This window comes from Oncorhynchus clarkii, chromosome 6, assembly GCF_045791955.1.
Source record: "Oncorhynchus clarkii lewisi isolate Uvic-CL-2024 chromosome 6, UVic_Ocla_1.0, whole genome shotgun sequence".
NCBI classification, from domain to species: Eukaryota; Metazoa; Chordata; class Actinopteri; order Salmoniformes; family Salmonidae; genus Oncorhynchus; species Oncorhynchus clarkii.
In genome coordinates this window covers 21,724,839-21,751,432 of record NC_092152.1, presented here as the reverse complement: position 1 = coordinate 21,751,432, position 26,594 = coordinate 21,724,839, and the positions used below count along the sequence as shown (strand labels likewise).

At 42.2% G+C, this 26,594-nt stretch overlaps 1 protein-coding gene across 1 annotated transcript in view; it reads left to right on the top strand.

The window, feature by feature from the left end:
• LOC139411963 (voltage-dependent N-type calcium channel subunit alpha-1B-like) overlaps positions 1 to 26,594 on the top strand; it is a 153,402-nt gene that overhangs the window by 79,604 nt on the left and 47,204 nt on the right. The window contains exons 8-16 of the mRNA XM_071158730.1: positions 10,343 to 10,458; positions 10,793 to 10,882; positions 11,597 to 11,680; positions 12,920 to 13,159; positions 13,384 to 13,496; positions 13,620 to 13,732; positions 13,856 to 13,987; positions 24,022 to 24,094; positions 24,214 to 24,331. Coding sequence (XP_071014831.1) covers positions 10,343 to 10,458; positions 10,793 to 10,882; positions 11,597 to 11,680; positions 12,920 to 13,159; positions 13,384 to 13,496; positions 13,620 to 13,732; positions 13,856 to 13,987; positions 24,022 to 24,094; positions 24,214 to 24,331 — 1,079 coding nt within the window. The remainder of the gene's footprint in view (positions 1 to 10,342; positions 10,459 to 10,792; positions 10,883 to 11,596; positions 11,681 to 12,919; positions 13,160 to 13,383; positions 13,497 to 13,619; positions 13,733 to 13,855; positions 13,988 to 24,021; positions 24,095 to 24,213; positions 24,332 to 26,594) is intronic.

Here is a 26,594-nt window from a genome sequence, read left to right as displayed (position 1 = left end):
ATGAAGAGTGGAACTAGGGGCTCCATTGTAAACTAAAACAATGATAACTAACCTGAACAACAGTATACAAGGCATATTGACATTTGAGAGAGACATACAGCGAGGCATACAGTAATCACAGGTGTTGAATTGGGAGGGCGTGCTAAAACAGTAGGTGAGACAACAACAGCTAATCAGCTAGCACAACAACAGCAGGTAAAATGGCGTTGACTAGGCAGGGAGGGTCGGCTGGGGCCGACAGATAAAACATAAACAAGCAGAATGGAGTACCGTGATTAAATGGACAGTCCAGCATGCGTCAGTTATGTAGCCAAGTGATCAGTGTCCAGGGGGCAGCGGTGGATGGGGCAGGGAAGCTAGACTGGCAGGTATTATCCAGGTTAAAAAAAACTGTCTGGCTGTGCAGAAGGTTAAAGCCGCTAGCAGTGGCTAACAATGACTAAATAGCTTGTAGCTAAAAATTTAAAATAATAGCGATTCCGTATCACATTGGGTGAGGCAGGTTACCGGGAGGTATAATCGAATTAAAAATCGAAAAGAGATTGAAAGTAAATATGGGTCCAGTGAGTGGTTGGGCTGGCTGGGGATGCGGCGATTCAGACAGTTAGCAGGCCTGTGCTAACAAGCTTACAGTTAGTAGGCCGAGGCTAAATAAGCTAGCAGTTAGCAGACCGGGGCTAAACAAGCTAGCAGTTAGCAGGCCGAATTAGCAAGCAAGCAGATAGCAAGGGCTAGAAAGTTAGCCTTTGGGGGACGTTGCGATGGGGTTAAGTCTGTTTATGCCTCTTCATGCGGTGACATCGATAGACCGGTCGTGGATCCGGATATTGTAGCCCAGGAGTATGCTTCGGTGGTAGCACAGGAGCTCTGGCCGGGCTAACTTCAAGCTAAGTGGATGGAAACGCTAGCCAGGAGTAATCATCCGGGGTTGCGGTTAGCTAGTTGTGAAGATCCAGATGAGAATGTTCCGTTTGCGGTGGGAATCGGGGGATAAAAATAATAGGTCCGTTATGCTCTGGTTAGAGTCGCGTTGTTCGAACTGGCGAGAGCTTTCCGAGCTAAAGGTTAGCTGATGACCGCTAGCAATGGTTAGCTGGCTAGCTTCATTTGAGGGGTTCCGGATCCGAAGTAAATATAAATACTCTAGAAAAAAAAGCAGATCCATGCTACATTGGGTGAGGCGGGTTGCAGGAGAGCATTTAGATGTTGAGGTTTAGCAACATGTTTTAAAAGATATGCGAAGAAAAATATGTAAAAATATGTAAAAAAAACTATTTATACAAGGGACACGACAAGACGTCTGACTGCTAGGCCATCATGATTTCACTTGTTAAATCCACTTCAATCAGTGTAGATGAAAGGAACAGGTTAAAGAAGGATTTTTAAGCCTTGAGACATTTGAGACATGGTTTGTGTGCCATTCATAGGGTGAATGTGCAAGACAAATTATTTAAGTGCCTTTGTGTATGATAGTAGGTACCAGACGCACCGGTTTTTGTCAAGAACTGTAACGCTGCTGGGTTTTTCATGCTCAACAGTTTCCCGTGTGTTTCAAGAATGGCCCTCCACCAAAGGACATCCAGCCAATTTGACACAACTGTAGGAAGCATTTCAGTCAACATGGGCCAACATCCCTGTGGAACGCTTGACACCTTGTCAAGTCCATGCCTCGACAAGGTGAGGCTGTTCTGAGGGCAAAAGGCGGGGTGCAACTCAATATTAGGAAGGTGTTTTGTACACTCAGTATATGGTCATATGTTAATAAATATATACTGTGCACAGTTTGTCATGTTTAACTGACAAAAACATCCATGGTTGGATGCTAACCAGAGCTCATGCAAAGTCAATGGGACAAACTGGCTAAGTTAGCTATCTAGCTAGCCAGGTAGAGTGTTAGCTAGCTATAGCTGTGTACATTTCATTTTAGATAGTTTTTTTGTATGTTTAACTAGCTGGCTAGCTATCTTAAAACCATTTACATCTTTCTAGTTTACGATTATGAAGTTGGAAGTTTGCTTAATGTAGCTAGTTATCTTTGTCTATATTGCCATTGACTTGACTGGCAGCAGGTTGAGTTGATGGACAGAGCACAGCTGTGAATTTCAGTACAGATGTGGCAGTCAATAACAAGCTATAGGAGAGGAGTAAATAAATGGGGGAAATAAGCTTAAATTGATCTATTGATCTAATATTAATGTTCATGTTGCTCATTGCTCCAGTGTCTCATACCCACCTCCATTTCCAGCAAAATTTCCCCAAAAAACGCCGGTGTATCATGGTCTTTAAAGACTTGTGTGTTACTTTGTCAGAAAGTCAGTCCTCCTACCTGTTGTCTCGTCACTGGCTGCACTCAGTATCCCATCTGCGAAGATGGCGTAAACTCTGACTCTGTAAGACTCTGTGTACTTCATACAATCCGGTGGTGTAAAGTACTTCAGTAAAAATACTCTAAAGTACTACTACTACATTTGTCAAGTAGTTTTTTGGGATATCTGTACTTCACTATTGATATTTTGCGCTACTTTTACTTCACTTCATTCCTAAAGAAAATAATGTACCTTTTACTCCATACATTTTCCCTGACACACAAAGTACTCATTACATTTTGAATGCTTAGCAGGACAGGAACATGGTCACATTCATGCATTTGTCAAGATAACATGCCTGGTCATCCCTACTGCCTCAGATCTGGCGGACTCACTACACAAATATACTTTGTTTGTTGTGTTGGAGTGTGCTCCTGTCTATCCCTAAATAAAGCATTTTTGGTGGGTTTGTATCTTTTGACTTATACAACATGCCTACCACTTTGACGATGCAATTTTTATATTATTGTGAAAACAAACAAGACAAGAAACTGAAAACTTGAGTGTGTATAACTATTCACCCCCCCCCCCCCCAAGTCAATACTTTGTAGAGCCACCTTTTGTAGCAATTACAGCTGCAAGGATCTTGGGGTATGTCTCTATAAGCTTGGCACATCTAGCCACTGGGAATTTTAACCATTCTTCAAGGCAAAACTGCTCCAGCTCCTTCAAGTTGGATGGGTTCCGCTGGTGTACAGCAATCTTTAAGTCATAAAACAGATTCTCAATTGGATTGAGTTCTGGGCTTTGAGTAGGCCATTCCAATACATTTAAATGTTTCCCCTTATCCACTCGAGTGATGCTTTAGCAGTATGCTTACGGTCATTGTCCTGCTGGCAGGTGAACCTCCGTCCCAGTTTCAAATCTCTGGAGGACTGAAACAGGTTTCCCTCAAGAATTTCCCTGTATTTAGCACCATCCATCATTCCTTCAATTCTGACCAGTTTCCAAGTCCCTGCCAATGAAAAACATCCCCACAGCATGATGCTGCCACCACCATGCTTCACTGTGGGGATGTTGTGCTCAGGGTGATGAGGTGTTGGGTTTGGGTCAGACATAGCATTTTCCTTGATGGCCAAAAAGCTTAATTTTAGTCTCATCTGACCAGAGTACCTTCTTCCATATGTTTGGGGATTCTTCCACATGCCTTTTGGCAAACACCAAACATGTCTGCTTATTTCTTTTCTTTAAGCAATGGCTTTTTTCTGGACGCTCTTCCGTTAAGCCCAGCTTTTTGGAGTGTACAGCTTAAAGTGGTCCTATGGACAGATACTCCAATCTCCTCTTTGCAGCTCCTTCAGGGTTGTATTTGGTCTCTTTGTTGCCTCTCTGATTAATGCCCTCCTTGCCTGGTCTGTGAATTTTGGTGGGCGGCCCTCTCTCTGGCAGGTTTGTTGTGGTGCCATAATCTTTCCATTTTTGTATTATTTTATTTTAATTATTATTATTATTATTGCTCCCAAGGATGAACCAGACTTGTGGAGTTCTACAAAAAAAAAATCTGATGTCTTGGCTGATTTCTTTTGATTTTCCCATGATGTCAAGCGAAGAGGCACTGAGTTTGAAGGTAGGCCTTGAAATACATCCACAGGTACACATTGACTCAAATGATGTCAATTAGCCTATCAGAAGCTTCTAAAGTCATGATATCATTTTTGTGAATTTTCCAAGTTGTTTAAAGGCACAGTCAACTTAGTGTATGTAAATTTCTGACCCACTGGAATTGTGATACAGTTATTGGAAAAATGACTTGTATCATGCACAAAGTAGATGTCCTAACTGACTTGCCAAAACTATAGTTTGTTAACAGGAAATTTGTGGAGTGGTTGAAAAATTAGTTTTTATGACTCCAACCTAAGTGTATGTAAACTTCTGACTTCAACTGTATTTTCTTTTTCAAGAAGTCTATGAAAAGTGGATGTGGAACCATTAGACAGGGTGATTGACATAGCGGTAGTGGATGAAGACCTTGACCAGCAGGTGCGGTTGCTGGGGAGAGGTGGCTCCCAAACGTCATCATCCAAATCCTCTGCATCCTCCACTTTGTTGTGAATAAAATAAAGGGATGTATCGTTCGTTATAAGACACACAGAATCACAGTTGACTAAATGTACAAAACAACATTAGGGTCAACTTTACCTGTGCAGTGACTCACATAGAAGGTGTGAAGCACACAAAGGAAGAGGTGAGAACCACAAATCAACAATGGCCATAAGAGTTTAGTGGCCTCTTCAAAGTTACAAGGATGAAACTTAGAACAGCAAACAGTGAACTAATATGAAACATAGACAATACCTACTTTGTAATTATATAACATTGAAATGACTTGTTACAATGGCCTATGTAAACTAAAGCCAAAGCACAAAAAGCAGACAACTTATAAAAATGAAATACATATAGTAAATTAGCTATATAAAGTCATGAAGATAATTTACTTACAGATCTAACAGTGGATCCAATCCTTCTAGAAAGCAATCTTCGTCGTCCGAAATTCGTCGAAATTCTCGTTGTCCAAATCGCTCCCCTAATCCGTGTCCGACTCCAGTATTTTATTCAAAGTTTCTATGTCGGTATAATTATTCTTAGCTGCCTTCTTTTTAGGTTCCTGTTCGATATTCTTAATTTTTACCTTTTTTTCACCCTTGAGAAACTATCGTTTATGCTAAAGAAATTAAATTAAATCGTGCTCGGTGCGTCTTGTCTCTGAGCCCGGTAGTAATAGTTTGCGGTATGCATAAAAGGTTCTAGGCCTTGCTTTGTCCCACCCAGGTTAACTGCATATCCCTGGAAAGCTTATCTCGTTGGCTACAAGACTGTCAAGGTGCCCCAGTAGCCAATCCCCTGTGTAATGGATGTCTACAGCGAGTAAGCAGGTATCGTCATATTTTTTAAGCTCAAAGATGTGACGCGAATGTGGACATTCAATGTGTCCATTAAGTCATACATCATCAGATAACATCGGCAATAGGCAATATTTGTTCCTACCAACATAGGGATTAATTGTATACCCCTCATGTAGCCATAGCTCAAACACAGACCAAATGGAAGCTTATCTTGTAAGATATTTGGTGAAAACGCTGTGTAAAATAAAATTTTTGACTCTCGGGTATGGTGATCAATAACGATAGGTCCCAGGCAGACAAATAAGACATCCTCATGATCTATGGAGTCCCGGCTTTTGGTGTGTATCAACGTATTCCGTGTTTATTTTGTTTATGCTTCACAATGCTAAACGGAATGTAGGTAGCAGCCATCTTGAAATAAGGTCATCAGCTCAGCCTGCCCTTATAAGTTTGTATGCCCATGTATGGTAGTAATTCACACCAAATATTTTAAGATACCGATCAATAGCCAAGATACTCAACTCTCCGCAGACACTTTGCTTTTGCAAATAGGGGCTACTGTTCTCATACCATAATGAATTGAATAAAACAAATCCAATAGGGTCCCCAAATATGGGGCCTTAACATTTAAGAGGTTTTAAATAAACTTGATTCCTCATCAATCTACACACAATACCCAATAATGACAAAGTGAAAACAGGTTTTTAGAAATTATTGCAAATTCATAAAAAATTTAAAACAGAAATACCTTATTTACATAAGTATTCAGACCTTTTGCTATGAGACTCGAAATTAAGCTCAGGTGCATCCGGTTTCAAATGATCAACCTTGAGATGTTTCTACAACTTGATTGAAGTCCACATGTGGTAAATGAAATTGATTGCACATGATTTGGAAAGGCACACACCTGTCTATATAAGGTCCCACCGTTGACAGTGCATGTCATAGCAAAAACCAAGCCATGAGGTCAAAGGAATTGTCCGTAGAGCTCAGAGACAGGATTGTGTCGAGACACAGATCTGGGGAAGGATACCAAAACATGTCAGCCGTGTTTACTGTGGTCAGAAGGGATAAAGGTCACTGATGCACTGTGACAGGGCTGTGTCACATTCTAAAGGCCACTGTCTGTCCTGCAGGGGGCCGGGGCCAGGGCTGCAGCCACACACAGGGGTTAGAGGCCACAGCCCCAGAAGCAGCGGGCAGAGACAGCAAGGCTCATCTTGCACTCCTGCCCAAATCACCCCATCAGCTTACTCTGTGAGGGCTTTGATTAGAACAAAGGGAGTGCCACAGACAGCCCAGCTTGAGGCACAACACTGGCTTTTAATATTTTTCTCTACCCCCCCTTCTCAATTCAATTCAAGGGCTGTATTGGCATGGGGTGGCAGGGTAGCCTAGTGGTTAGAGTGTTGGACTAGTAACTGAAAGGTTGCGAGTTCAAATCTGTCGTTCTGCCCCTGAACAGGCAGATAACCCACTGTTCCTAGGCTGTCATTGAAAATACGATTTTTTCTTAACTGACTTGCCTAGTTAAAGAAAAAAAAGGGAAACATATGTTAATATTGCCCAAGCAAGTGAAGTAGATAATAAACTAAAGTGAAATACACAATAGAAATGTACACCTTCTCTCTCTCCCTTATGTTTTCCTCCTCCCTCTTTTCCTCTGTGTGGAGTAGAAGGTCAGGTTTTTCAGATCCTTCCCAGCAGGGTAATGTCCATCTGTCAGTCAGGTGGAGGCTCATGCTGTGTCCTGTTGCTCCACAACTCACAGCTGTACAGCTGTAAATCAATATTCACATACTGTACCACTTGGTCTGAACCTTGACTTCTGACTCATGTTCTTGTTGCTTATATTGTGTGTGATATGTAAGCTACAGTTTCTTTAGATTTTCCAGGTCCTTTATTATTATACTGTAGCTTTAGCTTAAAACAGTTTCCCATTTTCAGGCATAGTATCCCAGCTCTGAGCAGTTTGATATTGTGCGCCCTCCATGCTGCTTGCAAAATGTGTCTATGAGTGATTGCTTGTTGTGTGTGTTTTACTCTGCAATCTCTCTGCATTCGGTGAGCCTGTGTGTACTGTACAGGCTGAGTGAGAGAGTGTGTAGCTGGGATCGCCTGTATGTCTAGCTAATCTGTTTGTGTATAAAAGAAATAAAGAGAAAAATATGAGAGAGAGAGAGAAAGATGCGAGAGGGAAAGATGCGAGAGAGAGAGAGAAAGAAAGATGAGAGAGAGTCTGCGCTCAGTGCTGGTGTGAGGCTTGCTGAGGAGTGTTTTGACTCACTCCCCCACCTGAGGGACTGCTGTGGAGCTTGTACCACCTCCTCACAGCCCTCCCACACACACACACACACACACACACACACACACACACACACACACACACACACACACACACACACACACACACACACACACACACACACACACACACACACACACACACACACACACACACACACACACAGGGAGGGGATCCCTCATTTCTCTGCATCTGCCCCTCTCTCTCTTTTTTTGCTCTGTCTGTCTCTGTATACCTCAATCAATCAATCAAATGTATTTATAAAGCCCTTCTTTCATCAGCTGATGTCACAAAGTGCTGTACAGAAACCCAGCCTAAAATCTCTCTTTCTCAATTCATTCAATTCACAGGGCTTTATTGGCATGGGAAACATATGTTTACATTTCCAAAACATGTGAAATAGATAAACAAAAGTGAAATAAACAATCAAAAATGAAGAGTAAACATTACACTTTCAGAAGAATAGAGACATATAAAGTGTCATATTATGGCTATGTACAGTGTTATAACGATGTGCAAATAGTTCAAGTACAAAAGAGAAAATAAATAAACATAAATATGGGTTGTATTTACAATGGTGTTTGTTCTTCACTGGTTGCCCTTTTCTTGTTGCTGCTGTGATTGCAAACGGTGGTATTTCACCCAATAGATATGGGAGTTTATCAAAATTGGATTTGTTTTCAAATTCTTTGGGGGTCTGTGTAATCTGAGGGAAACATGTGTCTCTGATTTGCTCATACATTTTGGCAGGAGGTTAGGAAGGGCAGCTCAGTTTCCACCTCATTTTGTGGGCAGTGTGCACAGCCCGCCTTCTCTTGAGAGCCAGGTCTGCCTATGGCGGCCTCTCTCAATAGCAAGGCTATGCTCACTGAGTCTATCCATAGTTAAATATTTCCTTAATTTGGTGTCAGTCACAGTGGTCAGGTATTCTGCCACTGTGTACTCTCTATTTAGGGCCAAATAGCGTTCTAGTTTGCTCTGTTATTTGGTTAAATCTTTTCAATGTATCAAGTAATTATATTTTTGTTTTCTCATGATTTGGTTGGGTCTAATTGTGCTGCTGTCCTGGGGCTCTGTGGGGTCTGTGTTTGTGAACAGAGCACCAGGTCCAGCTTGCTTAGTGGGCTCTTCTCCAGGTTAATCTCTCTGTAGGTAATGGCTTTGTTATGGAAGGTTTGGTAATTGCTTCCTTTTAGGTGGTTGTAGAATTCCTCTTTTCTGGATTTTGACAATTAGCGGGTATCGGCCTAATTCTGCTCTACATGCATTATTTGGTGTTTTATTTTGAACACCGGGATGTTTTTGTAGAATTCTGCATGCAGAGTCTCAATTTGGTGTTTGTTCCATTTTGTGAATTCTTGGTTGGTGAGCGGACCCCAGACCTCACAACCATAAAGAGCAATGGGTTATCTGTAACTGATTCAAGTATTTTTAGGCAGATCCTAATTGGGATGTCGAATTGGTCCTGATGTTTAGGCCGAGGTTGGTATAGTTTTTTGTGTGCTCTAGGGCATTGGTGTCTAGATGGTATTTGTGGACCTTTCTCCCGATATCTCTCTTTCTCCCCATCTCTGTCTCTTACTCCCTATCTCTCTCTGTCTCTCTTTCTCCCTATCTCTCTCTCTCTCCCTCTCTCTCTCTCCCTGTCCCTGTCTCTCTTTCTCCCCGTCTCTCTCTCTCTGTCTCACTACTGTCCCTCTCTCTCTGTGTGTCTCTGTCCTCCTCCCTCCCCTCCCATCCCTCCGTTAACAGGTCTTAAGGAGCTAGTACTACACACAGAGAAGTTGTGGGTGGAAGGAGGAAGATAAATAAAAGCATGTCCTCAACCTCAGCTACTCAATCCAGGGAGATGGCAACAGTGATGTTCTGTTTGTGGCTTCACAGTGCAGGTTAATGAGTGAGACCTCCCCCTCTTTGTCTTGGTAATCCAACCTTTACCCAATCAGCAGTAGGCCTATTTATTCCCAGGATACACCTGTATAATAATAATTTAAATGGGCTTATTTAATTGGCTAGATAATGAGTTGTGGGTCTGTGGTTACACAAACCACCACATGCACCTTTCAGCGTTTCTTTAATTGACTGTTCTTTGTTGTGAGTGCATTCGGAACAAGCACTGATGCAAATGAATGACGCTCATTTGATTTCCAAAGTGAAATTGCATGCATTGTGTAGAGCAGTGTTTCCCAACCCTGGTCCTACAGTACCCCTAACAGTATACATTTTTATTGTAACCCTGGACAAGCACACCTGATTCAACTTCTCAACTAATCATTAAGCCCTCAATGTGGGTGTGTTTGTCAAGGGCTACAACGAAACGGTGTACTGTTGGGGCACTCGAGGGCCAGGGGTTGGAAAACACTGGTGTAGAGTGCAGTTACAGTATATCATCCTTTACTGTACAGTGCAGGAAACTTTATCTTTCAGCTAATGATCTCTGGGCCTGTGTCGGGTAAATGTTTGTTTATTAAATAGGTTTGACTATTTGTCTTTCTGCAAGGGAAACTGGGTTGCTTGTTGTTCCAAGATATTATCAGATTGTGTCAGAAATATGATTGCTTCATGGTGTAACCACAGAGATCTGATGTTTTCATACACCCCTGACTGTATTGGCAATATGGACTCGCAAAATCATGCTTTTTGAAATTTTTAATGTAGAGGAAGCAAAGACTAGAAGTGTCTCTCCAAAAAGTTTCACTCACAGCCAGTTCCACAGTTGGGTGGCAGACTGCTGTCAGCAGATGAGTGCTCCAGGCTCTGACCTGTAGCTACAACTGTGTGTGTTGCTCCCAGGCTTGTCCGATAAGTGTGTGTGTTTGTCCCCGCAGGGAGTTTGCCAAGGAGCGTGAGCGTGTGGAGAAGAGGCAGGAGTTTCTGAAGCTTCGCAGGCAGCAGCAGATCGAGAGAGAGCTGACTGGATACCTGGAATGGATATGCAAGGCAGGTCAGACTGCCCTCTACTCCTTCTCGCTTTTACTTTTAAAACTTTAACTTTACTCTAATACTTAAGTTTACTTAAATACTGCTTCAGATTTTGCTCAAGGGTTAGTTACAGGCAAATGGGAGTTGATACTATATGCAGTAATCTACCGCACATTTTCTTATATCTAGCTATATGGCCTAGAAATATACAGTATATTACATTATGCTGACATAGCATTAGTCCTAGGGTTTTATGATATGTAATATTAACTATGCTGATGGTTTGGAAATCTGTGTGTGCGTGCGCGCGTGTGTGTGTGTTCATGTTATGGTGTGTGGCTATGTATTTGTTTCAGAGGAGGTGATGCTGGCAGAGGAGGACAAGCATGCTGAAGAGATGTCTCCTCTGGATGGAGTGTGGTACAAGAGGAAATACAACAACCCAGGTGAAGGGTATAGTCGGGCCCTGAGTTAGGCTGCTCAGACTGCCTGATCTGATCAGGGAAAACTCAGGACCTTGGGGATGAGATTTGTCTATGTTGTCTCCCTGTGTCTGCCCAGGACTGTCTTCCCAGGCTCCTCTCTGGCTGTGGCTATGTCAGGCTTTGGGCTGATGCCACCCACCCTCTCTGATTTAGATATTGTGCTGCTGCTTGTTAGCCCAGCACAGAATGAATCACAGCCCGAGTGTGAATCCACAGTAATTCTGGGTGTTGGGGCAACATGTAAATTCGATTAAAACAGGAGAGAGGTGCACAGTGCTACAGTTCAGAGAGAGCCTGCCTGGGAGAGTGTGTGTGAGGGGGCTGTGTTGCCAGTCAAGTTTGAATGGTCTATTGCGCCAACAAGACCTAAGAGGCCTCTCATGAGATGCTGTTTCACAAGCTGTCATAAATGTGAAGGGTTCAAGTTGTGGGCTGCTTTTTTGAATGTAAGTCTGATTAATAACCCTCTAGAGTCTAAGCCCTGTCTAAGCAGCCCATGCAAAAACAGATATCTCTAGCTTAAACAGATGGATTTTGATGGGAATCTTTGTATTATGTTAATTAGAATTCTGCGGGGGTGTGGAAATTGTAGGCTAAGGGTTTTAATTCTCTGAGAGCCGATGTCATACCCATCAGTACTGCTAACCCTACAGTATTGTTCTAATGTGTGTTCAGTGTTAAAAAGAGCCAAGAAGAGCAAGAATGACCTGATCAACGCTGAGGAGGGCGAAGACCACTTCACTGACATCTCATCTGTTGGTAAGGCCAATGCCCGTGACCTCTGACCTCTCAACCAACCTGTTAGCTTTCACACTGCTCACTGCTGTATACTGATCTACCTATGTACTGGCTGTCTCGTGTCTCTAATGTCAGTCTCAACTGCAAGTCTGGAATGATATTTTTTCAAACTGTCCTTCGATTGAATAATGTTGCATATTAAATCATTTTGTATTTTTAGTAGTTTGTCTTTTCAGCGGTATTGGGCCAATTGCCTACAATATGTGACATAATGACTCCTGGTTTTGTCTATTCTGTTAGACAAGTGACCTTTAAGAAAGACTAATGACAGAAGCATTGCAATAGACTCTTATTAAAAAATAATAAAGTCATCTCCAACTGTTCTCTCCTTCTTGGCGGTTGGTTGCTAACTACTATGTGTTTGAACTCCTCAGTCCTGCTGCATAAGTGATTATTAATACTCCTTAATTTGATCTGCATCACTGCACAGTAATTAAAGGGAAATTGTGTGTTTTGGCTCAGTATTAGAATCCCATAAAAAGAGAAATGACACAGAGAAGGAGAGGGAGATGGAGGGAGAGAGTGAAAAAGAGAAAGGAAAAGGGCAACCTGACTTGGTACTTAGTTTATGATGCTTCACACAGAGTAAGATTTGGAGAAGAAAATAGCCCAGGAAATTATGATTCTCCCTCTTCTGCTGGGCCACTAACAAGATGCTAATGAACCATTTTTCACCTTTATTTTTTTGGTCCAGCCCCACTAATTTAAGTTACAGAGGGTTTATTACGGCACAGGGGCTGGGAGATGTAGGAGAAAGGAGGAGGGCAGTGCACAGAGTTCTTTATGGATGCCATGAACTAGCCAGGAGGACACTGAGAAGGATACTGTCCATCTGAACAATATGATGCATCATTATTAAAGAGAAATGTAAAGATCAATCTGCAATTGGTCATATTATAAATTACCTCTAATTTACATAGAAGTTGCTGTATTTGGCATTCTATGCTGTGGTTTGTTTTAGCCACAGTACAGAGCTGGGGTTTATTAGCTGTAATGTTGTTATTTTTCCTCTCATGGTGTCTAACAATGTTTGTAGGCTGTCCCCACTAAGTGAAAACCTTCAGGTCATCAAGTTACATTAAAATGATTTTAATGAGAAATACAGTATTGATGATTGTGTTGCTTTATGTCCAGTGTGTGTGTGTGCTGTTCCCCCCACTGCTCCCCCAGGGTCTCCGTTCATACGGGCTGCTCCCCCAGGGTCTGCGTTCACCCGGGCTACTCCCCCAGGTTCTCCGTTCACCCGGGCCAGCCTGAAGAGCAGCAAGAATGACAGTGCTTCCTACTTCCGGAGGAAAGAGAAGCGGCTCCGCTTCACCATCAGACGCCTGGTGAAGGCCCAGAGCTTCTACTGGACAGTCCTGTGTCTGGTGGGCCTCAACACACTGTGTGTGGCCATTGTCCATTATGACCAGCCTGAGTGGCTCACCTATGCGCTGTGTAAGTCCTGCCCAATGCCCCCCCTGCATGGGAGGGAATACTGTACATTACCATTGATTTCCCCACCAACACCAACCAAACCTGTCGTTCTATTTATTTGCTGTTTGTACAATGCAATCTATAGTGTATTAGTCATATTTAATCAGTGCCTTCACTTCAGACATCAGGGTGAAGACATATTTGACTCAGTGAATTTATCTGTGTGTTTTACCTCTCCCCGGCAGATTTGGCAGAGTTTGTATTCCTGGGCTTGTTTCTGACTGAGATGTCCATGAAAATGTATGGACTAGGACCTAGGAACTACTTCCATTCCTCTTTCAATTGTTTTGATTTTGGAGTGAGTGAGACTAAAATTCAATAAAACCGGCACTGCTGAAAACTGTATTGTAGAGAATTACATTACACTGCATTGCATTAAGGAGAAGCACATTTTAAGTAATTCAATGTACTCTCCTTCCAGGTGATTATAGGCAGTATTTTTGAGGTGATCTGGGCAGTTGTGAAACCTGGGGCTTCCTACGGCATCAGCGTCCTGCGAGCTCTCCGTCTGCTCAGGATTTTCAAAGTCACTAAGTGAGTGATCTGTTACGCTGTCATCCAAAACATGACATGATAACTTTACATGACACAATCTTATACATGTAGCGCTATCCTCTCCTTATTTCCCCTCTTCGTCCTTCTCCTGTGTCCCTGAAGGTACTGGAACTCTCTGAGGAACCTGGTGGTCTCTTTACTCAACTCCATGAAGTCCATTATCAGCCTGCTCTTCCTCCTCTTCCTCTTCATCGTGGTGTTCGCCCTACTGGGCATGCAGCTCTTTGGGGGAATGTGAGTCAACTTAATTGACTTGGGTAACAGACATATACAACAAAATGTACAATATGGACCCAGAGGATATCACTTAAAAGTGTTAATTAAAACGCTTGTTTCCAAAGTGGTCATCGATGGTAAAAAGGTCCTGTCCAGAATACGCACTGTACTGTAATACCCATTAGCCAGTTGTATTATTAGCCAGTTGTATTATTGTTAACATTACCATTTAGTACATTACATTGTTGCTCTAGTACAGGTATTCCCAAACTGGTATTCCCAAACTGGTATTCCCAAACTGCGGTACCCCCAGAGGTACGCGCAGTGCTGTCGGGGGTACGCCAAATAAAATGTCACATAAAATGAGTAGCCTCGTTTCATTGCCAAAAATAACATTAAACCATCTAGTGTTCAGCGAAATAACATCACAATGTCAAATACAGGTAGGCTAGTCAAATAATTAACATCCAATCACATTAATTGTTACTCTCTCGCGGGAATTTCACTAACGGTCCTTATGTAGCCATACGTAGCTGCTGCTCATTCTGTTTGCTCAAAATTGATAAATTATTCTAAAAAGTAAGGCCCACATCCATACTCCGATGGCATTGAGGTGTACACCACATCAGTCATTGGCTTCATCAATAAGTGTATCGATGACGTCGTCCCCACAGTGACCGTACGTACATACTCCAACCAGAAGCCATGGAATACAGGCAGTATACACACTGTGCTAAAGGCTAGAGCTGCTGCTTTCAAGGAGCGGGACTCAGAAGCTTATAAGAAGCTTATAAGAAATCCCGCTATGTCCTCAGACGAACCATCAAACAGACAGTGTCAATACAGGACTAAGATCGAATCATACAACACCGGCTCTGATGCTCGTCGGATGTGGCAGGGCTTGCAAACCATTACGGACTACAAGGGGAAGCACAGCCGAGAGCTGCCCAGTAACACGAGCCTACCAGACGAGCTAAACTACTTATCTGCTCGCTTCGAGGCAAACAACACTGAAACATGCATGAAAGCACCAGCTGTTCCGGAAGAGTGTGTGATCACCTTTAAACAGATCAACTTTCACAAGGCCGCAGGGCCAGACGGGTTACCAGGACGTGTAATGTAAGCATGCGCTGACCAACTGGCAAGTGTCTTCACTGACATTATCAATGTCCGAGTCTGTAATACCAACATGTTTCAAGCAGACAACCATAGTCCCTGTGCCCAAGAACATTAAGGTAACCTGCCTAAATGTAGCACTCACTTCTGTAGTCATGAAGTGCCTTGAAAGACTGGTCATGGCTCACATCAATCAACACCATCATCACAGAAACCCTAGACCCACCCCAATTTGCATACCGCCCCAACAGATCCACAGATGATGCAGTCTCTATTGCACTCCACAGTGCCCTTTCCCACCTGGACAAAAGGAACACCTATGTGAGAATGCTGTTCATTGACTACAGCTAAGCGTTCAACACCATAGTGCCCTCAAAGCTCATCAATAAGCTAAGGACCCTGGGACTAAACACCTCCCTCTGCAACTGGATCCTGGACTTCCTGATGTGCCGCCCCCAGATGGTAAGGGTAGGTAACAACACATCCGCCACAGTGATCCTCAACACTGGAGCCCCTCGGGTGCGTACTCAGTCCCCTCCTGTACTCCCTGTTCACTCATTACTGCATGACTCCAACACCATCATTAAATTTGCAGATGACACAACAGTGGTAGGCCTGATCACAGACAACAACGAGACAGCCTAGAGGTCAGAGGAGGTCAGAGACCTGGCCGTGTCGTGCCAGGACAACAACCTCTCCCTCAACATGAACAAGACAAAGGAGATGATTGTAGACTACAGGAAAAATATGACAGAGCACGCCCCAGTTCTCATCGACGGGGCTGCAGTGGAGCAAGTTGAGAGCTTCAAGTTAACTAACATGGTCCAAGCACATCAAGACAGTCGTGAAGAGGGCATGACAAAACCTATTCCCCCTCAGGAGATGGAAAAGATTTAGCATGGGTCCTCAGATCCTCGAAATGTTCTACAGCTGCACCATTGAGAGCATCCTGACTGGTTGCATCACTGCCTGGTGTGGCAACTGCTTGGCCTCCGACCGCAAGGCACTACAGATGGTAGTGCGAACAGACCAGTACATCACTGGGGTCTACCTTCCTTCCATCCAGGACCTCTATACCAGGCGGTGTTTGAGGAAGGCCTTACAAATGGTCAAAGACTCCAGCCACCCTAGTCATTGACTGTTCCCTTTGCTACCGGCATGGCAAGCGGCACCAGAGATCCAAGTCTAGGTCCAAGAGGTTTCTAAACAGCTTCTACCCTCAAGCCAAAAGACTCCTGAACATCTAGTCAAATGGCTACCCAGACTATTTGCAGTGCTCCCTCCACTCCCTCTTTACACCACTGCTAGTCTCTGTTGTCATCTATGCATAGTCACTTTAACTCTACCTACATGTACATACGGTGCCTTGCGAAAGTATTCGGCCCCCTTGAACTTTGCGACCTTTTGCCACATTTCAGGCTTCAAACATAAAGATATAAAACTGTATTTTCTTTGAAGAATCAACAACAATCCTGAAGTGGAACGACATTTATTGGATATTTCAAACTTTTTTAACAAATCAAAAACTGAAAAATTGGGCGTGCAAAATTATTCAGCCCCCTTCAGTTAAGATTTTGTAGCACCACCTTTTGCTGCGATTACAGCTGTAAGTCGCTTGGGGTATGTCTCTATCAGTTTTGCACATCGAGAGACTGACATTTTTTCCCATTCCTCCTTGCAAAACAGCTCGAGCTCAGTGAGGTTGAATGGAGAGCATTTGTGAACAGCAGTTTTCAGTTCTTTCCACAGATTCTCGATTGGATTCAGGTCTGGACTTTGACTTGGCCATTCTAACACCTGGATAGGTTTATTTTTGAACCATTCCATTGTAGATTTTGCTTTATGTTTTGGATCATTGTCTTGTTGGAAGACAAATCTCCGTCCCAGTCTCAGGTCTTTTGCAGACTCCATCAGGTTTTCTTCCAGAATGGTCCTGTATTTGGCTCCATCCATCTTCCCATCAATTTTAACTATCTTCCCTGTCCCTGCTGAAGAAAAGCAGGCCCAAACCATGATGCTGCCACCACCATGTTTGACAGTGGGGATGGTGTGTTCAGCTGTGTTGCTTTTACGCCAAACATAACGTTTTGCATTGTTGCCAAAAAGTTCAATTTTGGTTTCATCTGACCAGAGCACCTTCTTCCACATGTTTGGTGTGTCTCCCAGGTGGCTTGTGGCAAACTTTAAACGACACTTTTTATGGATATCTTTAAGAAATGGCTTTCTTCTTGCCACTCTTCCATAAAGGCCAGATTTGTGCAATATACGACTGATTGTTGTCCTATGGACAGAGTCTCCCACCTCAGCTGTAGATCTCTGCAGTTCATCCAGAGTGATCATGGGCCTCTTGGCTGCATCTCTGATCAGTCTTCTCCTTGTATGAGCTGAAAGTTTAGAGGGACGGCCAGGTCTTGGTAGATTTGCAGTGGTCTGATACTCCTTCCATTTCAATATTATTGCTTGCACAGTGCTCCTTGGGATGTTTAAAGCTTGGGAAATATTTTTGTATCCAAATCCGGCTTTAAACTTCTTCACAACAGTATCTCGGACCTGCCTGGTGTGTTCCTTGTTCTTCATGATGCTCTCTGCGCTTTTGACGGACCTCTGAGACTATCACAGTGCAGGTGCATTTATACGGAGACTTGATTACACACAGGTGGATTGTATTTATCATCATTAGTCATTTAGGTCAACATTGGATCATTCAGAGATCCTCACTGAACTTCTGGAGAGAGTTTGCTGCACTGAAAGTAAAGGGGCTGAATAATTTTGCACGCCCAATTTTTCAGTTTTTGATTTGTTAAATTTTTTTGAAATATCCAATAAATGTCGTTCCACTTCATGATTGTGTCCCACTTGTTGTTGATTATTCACAAAAAAATACAGTTTTATATCTTTATGTTTGAAGCCTGAAATGTGGCAAAAGGTCGCAAAGTTCAAGGGGGCAAAATACTTTTGCAAGGCACTGTACTACCTCAAATAACCAGTGCCCCCTCACATTGACTCTGTATCGGTACCCCTCTGTATATAGTCTTGCTATTGTTATTTCACTACTGCGCTTTAATTACTTGTTACTTTTATCTCTTATTCTTATCTGTATTTACTACACCTGTTGTATTCGACGCAAGTGACTAATACATTTTGATTTGATTTGAAATACATTGATTTGAAGTTCACTTATATTGGGAGTAGTGCCTTTCCTCAGCCACAGTGTGTTATATGTGCAAAAGTACTATCTCACAACTCGATGAAACCTTCACTCTTGTGCAGACATTTAGAAACAAAACATGCCCATTTGAAAAATAAGACAGCAGTTTTTTGAGCGAGAATAAAGACAACTTTTGAGTGGTAAGACATGTATAAAAGCAACAGATACATTTAATAAGAAGGGGCTGGAAGAGTCTTATATGGTGAGCTACCGAGTGGCTAGGACAGGCAAGCCCCATACTGTTGTGGACGACTTAATTCTTCCTGCTGTCGCGGATATGGCTGGGACAATGCTGGGGGAAAAGGCCCCAAAAACTATACAGACAATGGCTCCATCAAACAACACTGTTTCAGTGACATGGCAGGAGATGTTTTGAAACAATTACTGCTTCGCATACAAGCCAGTTAATGCTATGCGTTACAGCTGGATGAGTCAACAGACCTGGCGGGCCTGGCACAGCTCCTGGTATATGTCCGTTACGTTTATGGGGGGTCAATTAAGGAAGACATCCTCTTCTGGAAACCAGGACAACAGGAGAGGATATTTTGAAAGCACTGGACAGCTTTGTGACATCAAATGGACTTTGGTGGTCAAGATGTGTTGGTGTCTGTACTGATTGCGCAAAAGTAGTGACAGGGAGACATAGTGGAGTGGTAACGCGCATGCAAGTAGTTGCTCCCGACGTCACTTGGGTACACTGCAGCAGCCATCGAGAGGCTCTTGCTGCCAAAGGAATGCCTGATGGCTTGAAAGATGTTTTGGACACTACGGTGAAAATGGTTAACTTTGTTAAAGCATATGTGTTGTTCAAGCCCTTCTAGTCCAGTGTTAAAAACTTATTGGCGCACCCATGCCGTTAGCGGGATCATTTTTGTCCACATCCGCTGAATTGCAGAGCGCCAAATTCAAATTAAATTACTAAAAATATTTAATTTTCATTAAATCACCAGTGCAATATAGCAAAACACAGTTTAGCTTGTTGTTAAGTCACCTGGCGAGTCAGATTTCAAAAAAGCTTTACAGCTAAAGCAAACCAAGCGTTTATGTAAGGACATCTCTCTCAGCAGACAAAGCATTACAAACAGCTAACAGCAAAGTAGATTGGTCACGAAAGTCAGAAAAGCAATAAAAATGAATTGCTTACCTTTGATGATCTTCGGATGTTTGCACTCACGAGACTCCCAGTTACACAATAAATGTTCCTTTTGTTCCATAAAGATTATTTTTGTCTCCAAAATACCTCCATTTGTTTTGGCGCGTTTTGTTCAGAAATCACAAGCTTGAGCGGTCACGACGGGGCAGAGAAAAATTCCAAACAGTATCCGTAAAGTTGGTAGAAACATGTCAAGCGTTTTTTATAATCAATCCTCGGGTTGTTTTTACAATAAATAATCAATAATATTTCAACCACACCGTAGCTTTTTCAATAGGAGAGAGAGAGAAAATGTCTGCTCCAAGCTGTTGCGCATGCAAAACTCTGCTGGCACCCAGCCATCCACTGATGTGATGTGATCATTCTCACTAATTTTTCAGAATAAAAGGCTGAAACTATGTCTACAGACTGTTCACCCCATGTGGAAGCCATAGGGAAAGGAATCTGGTTGATATCCCTTTAAATGGAGGGAAGGCATGCAATGGAACAGGGAGCTTTCAAAATAAGAGGCACGTCTTAGTTGGATTTTCCTCCGGTTTTTGCCTGCAATATCAGTTCTGTTATACTCACAGGCAATATTTGGACAATTCTGGAAACTTTAGAGTGTTTTCTAATTACATGCATATTCTAGCTTCTGGGCCTGAGAAATAGGCAGTTTGATTTGGGTAAGTTTTTCATCCAAACATCAAAATACTGCCCCCTACACTCAACAGGTTAAATCAGGCTGTGTGCTGTTTAGGCTCTTTCAGTGCAGTGTTCAGTTTGTGTTATCCAGGCTCTTTCAGTGCAGTGTTCAGTCAATCTGCTGTTCATTCTCTTTCAGTGCAGTGTTCAATCAGCCTGTGTGTTGTTCACGCTCTTCCAGTGCAGTGTTCAGTCAGTGTGTGTGTTTTCAGGCCCTTTTAGTGAGGTGTTCAATCAGGATGGGTGTTGTTCAGGCCCATCCAGGGCAGTGTTCTGTCTTTGTTGTTCAGGCTGTTCCAGTGCCGTGTTCAGTCAGTCTGTGGTGTTCAGGCTCTTTCAGTGCAGTGTTCAGTCAGTATAAGGTGTGCAGGGCCTTCCAGTGCAGTGTTCCATCTGTGTTGTCCAGGACCTTCCAGTGCAGTGCAGTGTTCAATCAGAAATATACTAAGGACTAGTTGTTGTGAAGCTGCTTCACACAGCCAGATCCAGCCAAAGCCTGACCCCTCAAGCTGTTCAGGAAATACAGTACCATTCAAAAGTTTGGACACACCTACTCATTCAAGGGGTTTTCTTTATTTGTACTATTTAGCTACATTGTAGAATAATAATAATCAAATTCGTGAAATAACACATGGAATCATGTAGTAACCAAAAAAGTGTTGAAAAAATCTAAAATCTAAAAAATCTAACCAGCTTCATGAGGAAGTCACCTGGAATACCTTGTCACAACACAACTAATTCCAGGTGACTTCCTCATGAAGCTGGTTGAGAGAATGCCAAGAGTGTGCAAAGCTGTCATCAAGGCAAAGGGTGGCTACTTTGAAGAATCTCATATATATTTATTTTTTGTATTATATAAAAAAAAAATTAAAAACGCTTTTTTGGTTACTACATGATTCCATATGTGTTATTTCATATTTCAGTATTATTCTACAATGTAGAAAATAGTAAAAGAATAACCCTGGAATGAGTAGGTGTGTCCAAACTTTTGACTGGTAATGTATATGCTAGACAAATCGACTTGAGCTGAGGTACTCCATCCAGGTGCATGAATCATTTTGCATTATGCACTCTTGAATATCATCTACACTGAGGAATACCTTATTAATATTGAGTTGCACCCCCTTTTGCCCTCAGAAGAATGTCAATTTGTCAGGGCATGGGCTCTACAAGCAGTCGAAGCGTTCCACAGGGATGCTGGCTCCAATGCTTCCCACAGTTGTGTTAAGTTGGCTGGATGTCCTTTGTTTGGTGGAACATTCCTGATACACTCAGGAAACTGTTGAGCGTGAAAAACCTACTACCATACCCTTTTCAAAGGCACTTAAATATTTTGTCTTGCCCATTCACCCTCTAAATGGCACACATACAAAATCCATGTCTCAATTGTCACAAGGCTTAAAAATCCTTCTTTAACTTGTCTCCTCCCATTCATGTACACTGATTGAAGTGGATTTAACAAGTGACATCAATAAGGAATCATAGTTTTCACCTGGATTTACCTGATCAGTCTATGTCATGGAAAGAGCAGGTGTAAGGTTTTGTATACTTAGTCTATACTCTATAGCATGGCTTGACATTAACGCTTGTTCTCTTGTCCAGGAAAGTAAAACATTTTTTACATTTAAGTTGTCCGAATGGACAAGTAATAAAAATCACAATATCAAACAATTACTTCAATTAGAATTGAATCAGAGATGCCAACATTGGAATTATATTCAAATCTATTTTTCATGTACATGAATAAAAAAAGCCTACATGTCAGTGTAGATGATATGCATATTGACTACAGCCTTGTGTCCAAACTGATGCTGATATGAGGGAGGCGCCTGAACGAATTTAATGAGACTTTTAATTACATGCAGTGCATTCGGAAAGTATTCAGACCACTTTACTTTTTCCACATTTTGTTAAGCTACAGCCTTATTCTAAAATTGATATAATTAAAAATGTTCCTCATCAATCTACACACAATCTCTCATAATGACGAAGCAAAAGGGATTTTTAGACATTTTTGCAAATGTATTATAAATATAAAACAGAAATACCTTATTTACGTAAGTATTTATTGATTTTTTTTATTTTTTTTATTAAAAAACATTCCTTCCGTTTATTTTAGTAAATACTTTAACACTTTTTTTCTTAACAGCATTGTTGGTTAAGGGCTTGTAAGTAAGCATATAAGTAAGCAAATAACATTTGATTTGATTCAGACCCTTTGCTATGAGACTCGAAATTGAGCTCAGGTGCACCATGTTTCCATTAATCATCCTTGAGATGTTTCTACAACTTGATTGGAGTCCACCTGTGGTAAATTTAATTAATTGGACATGATTTGGAAAGGCACACACCTGTCTATATATGGTCCCATCGTTGACAATGCATGTCAGAGCAAAAAACAATTAATGTGGTTGAAGGAATTGTCCGTAGAGCTCAGAGACAGGATTGTGTCGAGGTACAGATCTGGGGAAGGGTACCAAAAGAATCTGCAGCATTGAATGTCCCCAAGAACACAGTGGCCTCCATAATTCTTAAATGGAAGAAGTTTTGAACCACGAAGACCCTTCCAAGAGCTGGCCGCCAGGCGAAACTGAGCAATCGGGGGAGAAGGGCCTTGGTCAGGAAGGTGACCAAGAACCCGATGGTCACTCTGACAGAGCTCCAGAGTTCCTCTGTGGAGATGGGATAACCTTCCAGAAGGACAACCATCTCTGCAGAACTCCACCAATCAGGACTTTATGGTAGAGTGGCCAGATGGAAGCCACTCCTCAGTAAAAGGTACATGACAGCCCAACTCCCCAAATACAGGTGTGCCAAGCTTGTAGCGTCATACACAAGAAGACTTAAGGCTGTAATCGCTGCCAAAGATGCTTCAATAAAGTACTGAGTAAAGGGTCTGAAAACTAATGTAAACGTGATATTTCATTTTTATTTTTTTATTTGATAAATTAGCTAACATTTCTAAAAAAAAAAACAGTTTTTGCTTTGTCATTATGGCTGTAGATTGATGAGGGGGAAAAAACAGTTAATCCATTTTAGAATAATATAATATTTTGGAAAAAGTCAAGGGGTCTGAATACTTTCCGAATGCACTGTAAATACAGGCTAAATGCCAGTCGTGTTTGAGAAATATAATGAAGGATAAATAATGTTTTGTACATTCAGTGTATATTTAACATCATGCCTGTTCCAGTGAAAAGAAAAGAAACACATTTAGTGAGATGCATAGTGAGATGCATAGTGAGATGCATACAGTATTAGATGCACACTATACCCGAAGTCACTTGTTTTATCTATTGTGTTCTATTGTATTTATCTATTATATTTGGTATTTTATCATGATTCACTTGTACAGTTGCACATATTTGTACCTTACAGTAGGGTGGATTAAACAGGGTTTTATGCTGACCTGCATTGTATTTTCTCTAGTTGGGAAACTAATGAGATATGTACTAATGAATGTCTGTATATGCACCAAGGATTTTAGCAGGCAGAGAGAAGACACATTTAGTTTGCTTTCTACATCACTCTCATTGTTGGAAAGTGTAATGAGGTCCCTGTAGATTCTCACATAGCAATACAGAATATCAAGATTAGCATAAATGTATCTTCAACTCCCCATTAGCTAGGAATGTGTTCTGCTGTGAGATCAGCCTTGACGGAGAGCTTTACGTTAGCCAACCAAGCTGTTAGGGCTCTGACAGTAGCAAGATGTACTATAAATATTGTTGCTGGAGCAACGCAATAATATATTATTACTAAGTGTGATTCTTCTACATTTTTCAATGGTCACAAAAGTGATGAGGGATTATAAAATATAGTGTGAACCTGTGTGATAGCCAGGCATAGCTCAAAGTTAACAACCTCTCTAATCTGTGTTTCCGACTGCAGGTTTAATTTTGAAGAGGAGACACCAACAACAAACTTCGACACCTTTCCAGCAGCCATTCTCACAGTTTTCCAGGTGATGTTTACAAAATGCTCAATGAAGTTGTGCTTTGTTTGCCTTTTGAAAATCACTTTATATTGTAATTACTGTAATACCATTAGCTAAATCCGTGACAATATGTTTGTGTCTCCTAGATTCTGACAGGAGAGGACTGGAATGCAGTGATGTATCATGGGATAGAGTCCCAGGGGGGCGTTCGGTGGGGAATGTTCTCCTCTATCTACTTCATCGTTCTCACCCTGTTTGGAAACTGTATCCTCTCTGGATGATCGACCTGCATTGATTAAATCAAATAAAATAGTATTTTTCACATGCTTCGTAACCAACAGGTGTAGACGAACAGTGTATTGTTTACTTATGGGCCCTTCCCAACAATGCAGAGAGAAAAAAAAGATAGTAGCACGGAGAATAAGTACACAATGAGTAACGAATGATAACTTCTCTATAAGCATCACGAGGCCTGTGATAGTAACATGATTTGGCACAGATTTGTACACTATAAGAATTTAAATATACACTGAGTATACCAAACATTAGGAACACCACCCATTTTGCCCTCAAAACAGCCTCAATTCGTCAGGGCATGGGTTCTACAAGCAGTCGAAAGCATTCCACAGGGATGCTGGCCCATGTTGACTCCTGTGCTTCCCACAGTTGTGTCAAGTTGGCTGAATGTCCTTTGGAGGACCATTCTTGATACACATGGGAAACTTGAGCGTGAAAAACCCATCAGTGTTGTAGTTTTTCACACAAACCCGTGCGCCTGGCACCTACTACCATACCTTGTCCAAAGACACTTGAATCTTTTGTCTTACCCATTCACCCTCTGAATGGCACACATACGCAATCAAATGATTCCTTAACCTGTTTCCTTCCCTTCATCTACACTGATTGAAGTGGATTTAACAAGTGACATCAATAAGGGAACCATAGCTTTCAGCTGGATTCACCTGGTCAGTCTATCTCGTGGGAAGATCAGGTGTTCTTAATATTTTGTCTACTCAGTGTATACTGTATAGCAGGGCTTGACATTAACACTTGTCCTCTTGTCTTGGACAACAATATAGATTTCAATTGTCCGAAAAGAAAAGTATAAAAAAATCGAACTAAAATCACAATGTCAAACAATTCCTCCGATCAGAGAGGCTAACATTGGAATAATATTAAAATCTATTTTTCATGTACATAAATAAAAAGCCTACATGTCAAAGTTTAGGTGATATGCATATTGGCTGCAGCCTCATGTCCAAACCGATACCTTACCGTGAAATGCAATTTTAAGAAAATATTTACTAAATACTAACAAACAAAGAAATAACACAATAAAATAATAATAACGAGGCTAAATACGGGGGGTACCAAGTCAATGTGCGAGGGTACAGTTTAGTCAAGGTAATTGAGGTAATATGTACATGTAGGTAGGGGTAAAGTGACTGTGCATAGATAATAAACAGAGTAGCAGCAGCGTAAAAAAAGGGGGTCAAATCAAATAGTCCAGGTAGCCATTTTATTAATTGTTCAGCAGACTTATGGCTTGGGGGTAGAAGCTTTAAGTAGCATTTGGACCTCGACTCGGCGCTCCAGTACCACTTGCTGTGCCATAGCAGAGAAAACAGTCTATGACAATTTGTAGGGCCTTCCACTGACACCGCCTGGTATAGAGGTCCTAGATGGCAGAAAGCTTGGCCCCACATTGGGATACAGAGCTGTTGCCATACCAAGCGGTGATGCAACCAGTCAGAATGCTCTCAATGGTGCAGCTGAAGCACTTTTTGGCACCACACTACCATTGTGGGTGATCAGGCCTACCACTGTTGTGTAATTGGCAAACTTAATGATGGTGTTGGAGTCGTGCTTGGCCTCGCAGTCATTGGTGAACAGGGATTACAGGAGGGGACTAAGCATGCACCCCTGAGGGGCCCCTGTGTTGAGGATCAGTGTGGCAGATGTGTTGTTGCCTACCCTTACCACCTGGGGGCGGCCCGTCAAGAAGTCCAGAATCCAGTTGCAGAGGGAGGTGTTTAGTCCCAGGGTCCTTAGCTTAGGGATGAGCTTCGAGGGCACTATGGCGTTGAACACTTAGCTGTAGTCAATGAACAGCATTCTCACATAGGTGTTCCTTTTGTCCAGGTGGGAAAGGGCAGTGTGGAGTACATGTCCAGGTGGGAAAGGGCAGTGTGGAGTACATGTCCAGGTGGGAAAGGGCAGTGTGGAGTACAATTGAGATTGCATCATCTGTGGATCTGTTGGTGCGGTATGCGAATTGGAATGGGTCTACGTTTTCCGGGGTGATGCTGTTGTGAGCCATGACCTGCCTTTCAAAGGACTGGTGTTCTAATGCATGCTTCAGTGTTGCTTGCCTCGAAGCGAGCATAGATGGCATTTAGCTCGTCTGGTAGGCTTGCGTCACTGGGCAGCTTATGACTGGATTTCCCTTTGTGATCCATAGTAGTTTGCAAGCCCTGCCACATCCAACGAGCATCCAAGCCGGTGTAGTAGGAATCAATCTAAGTCC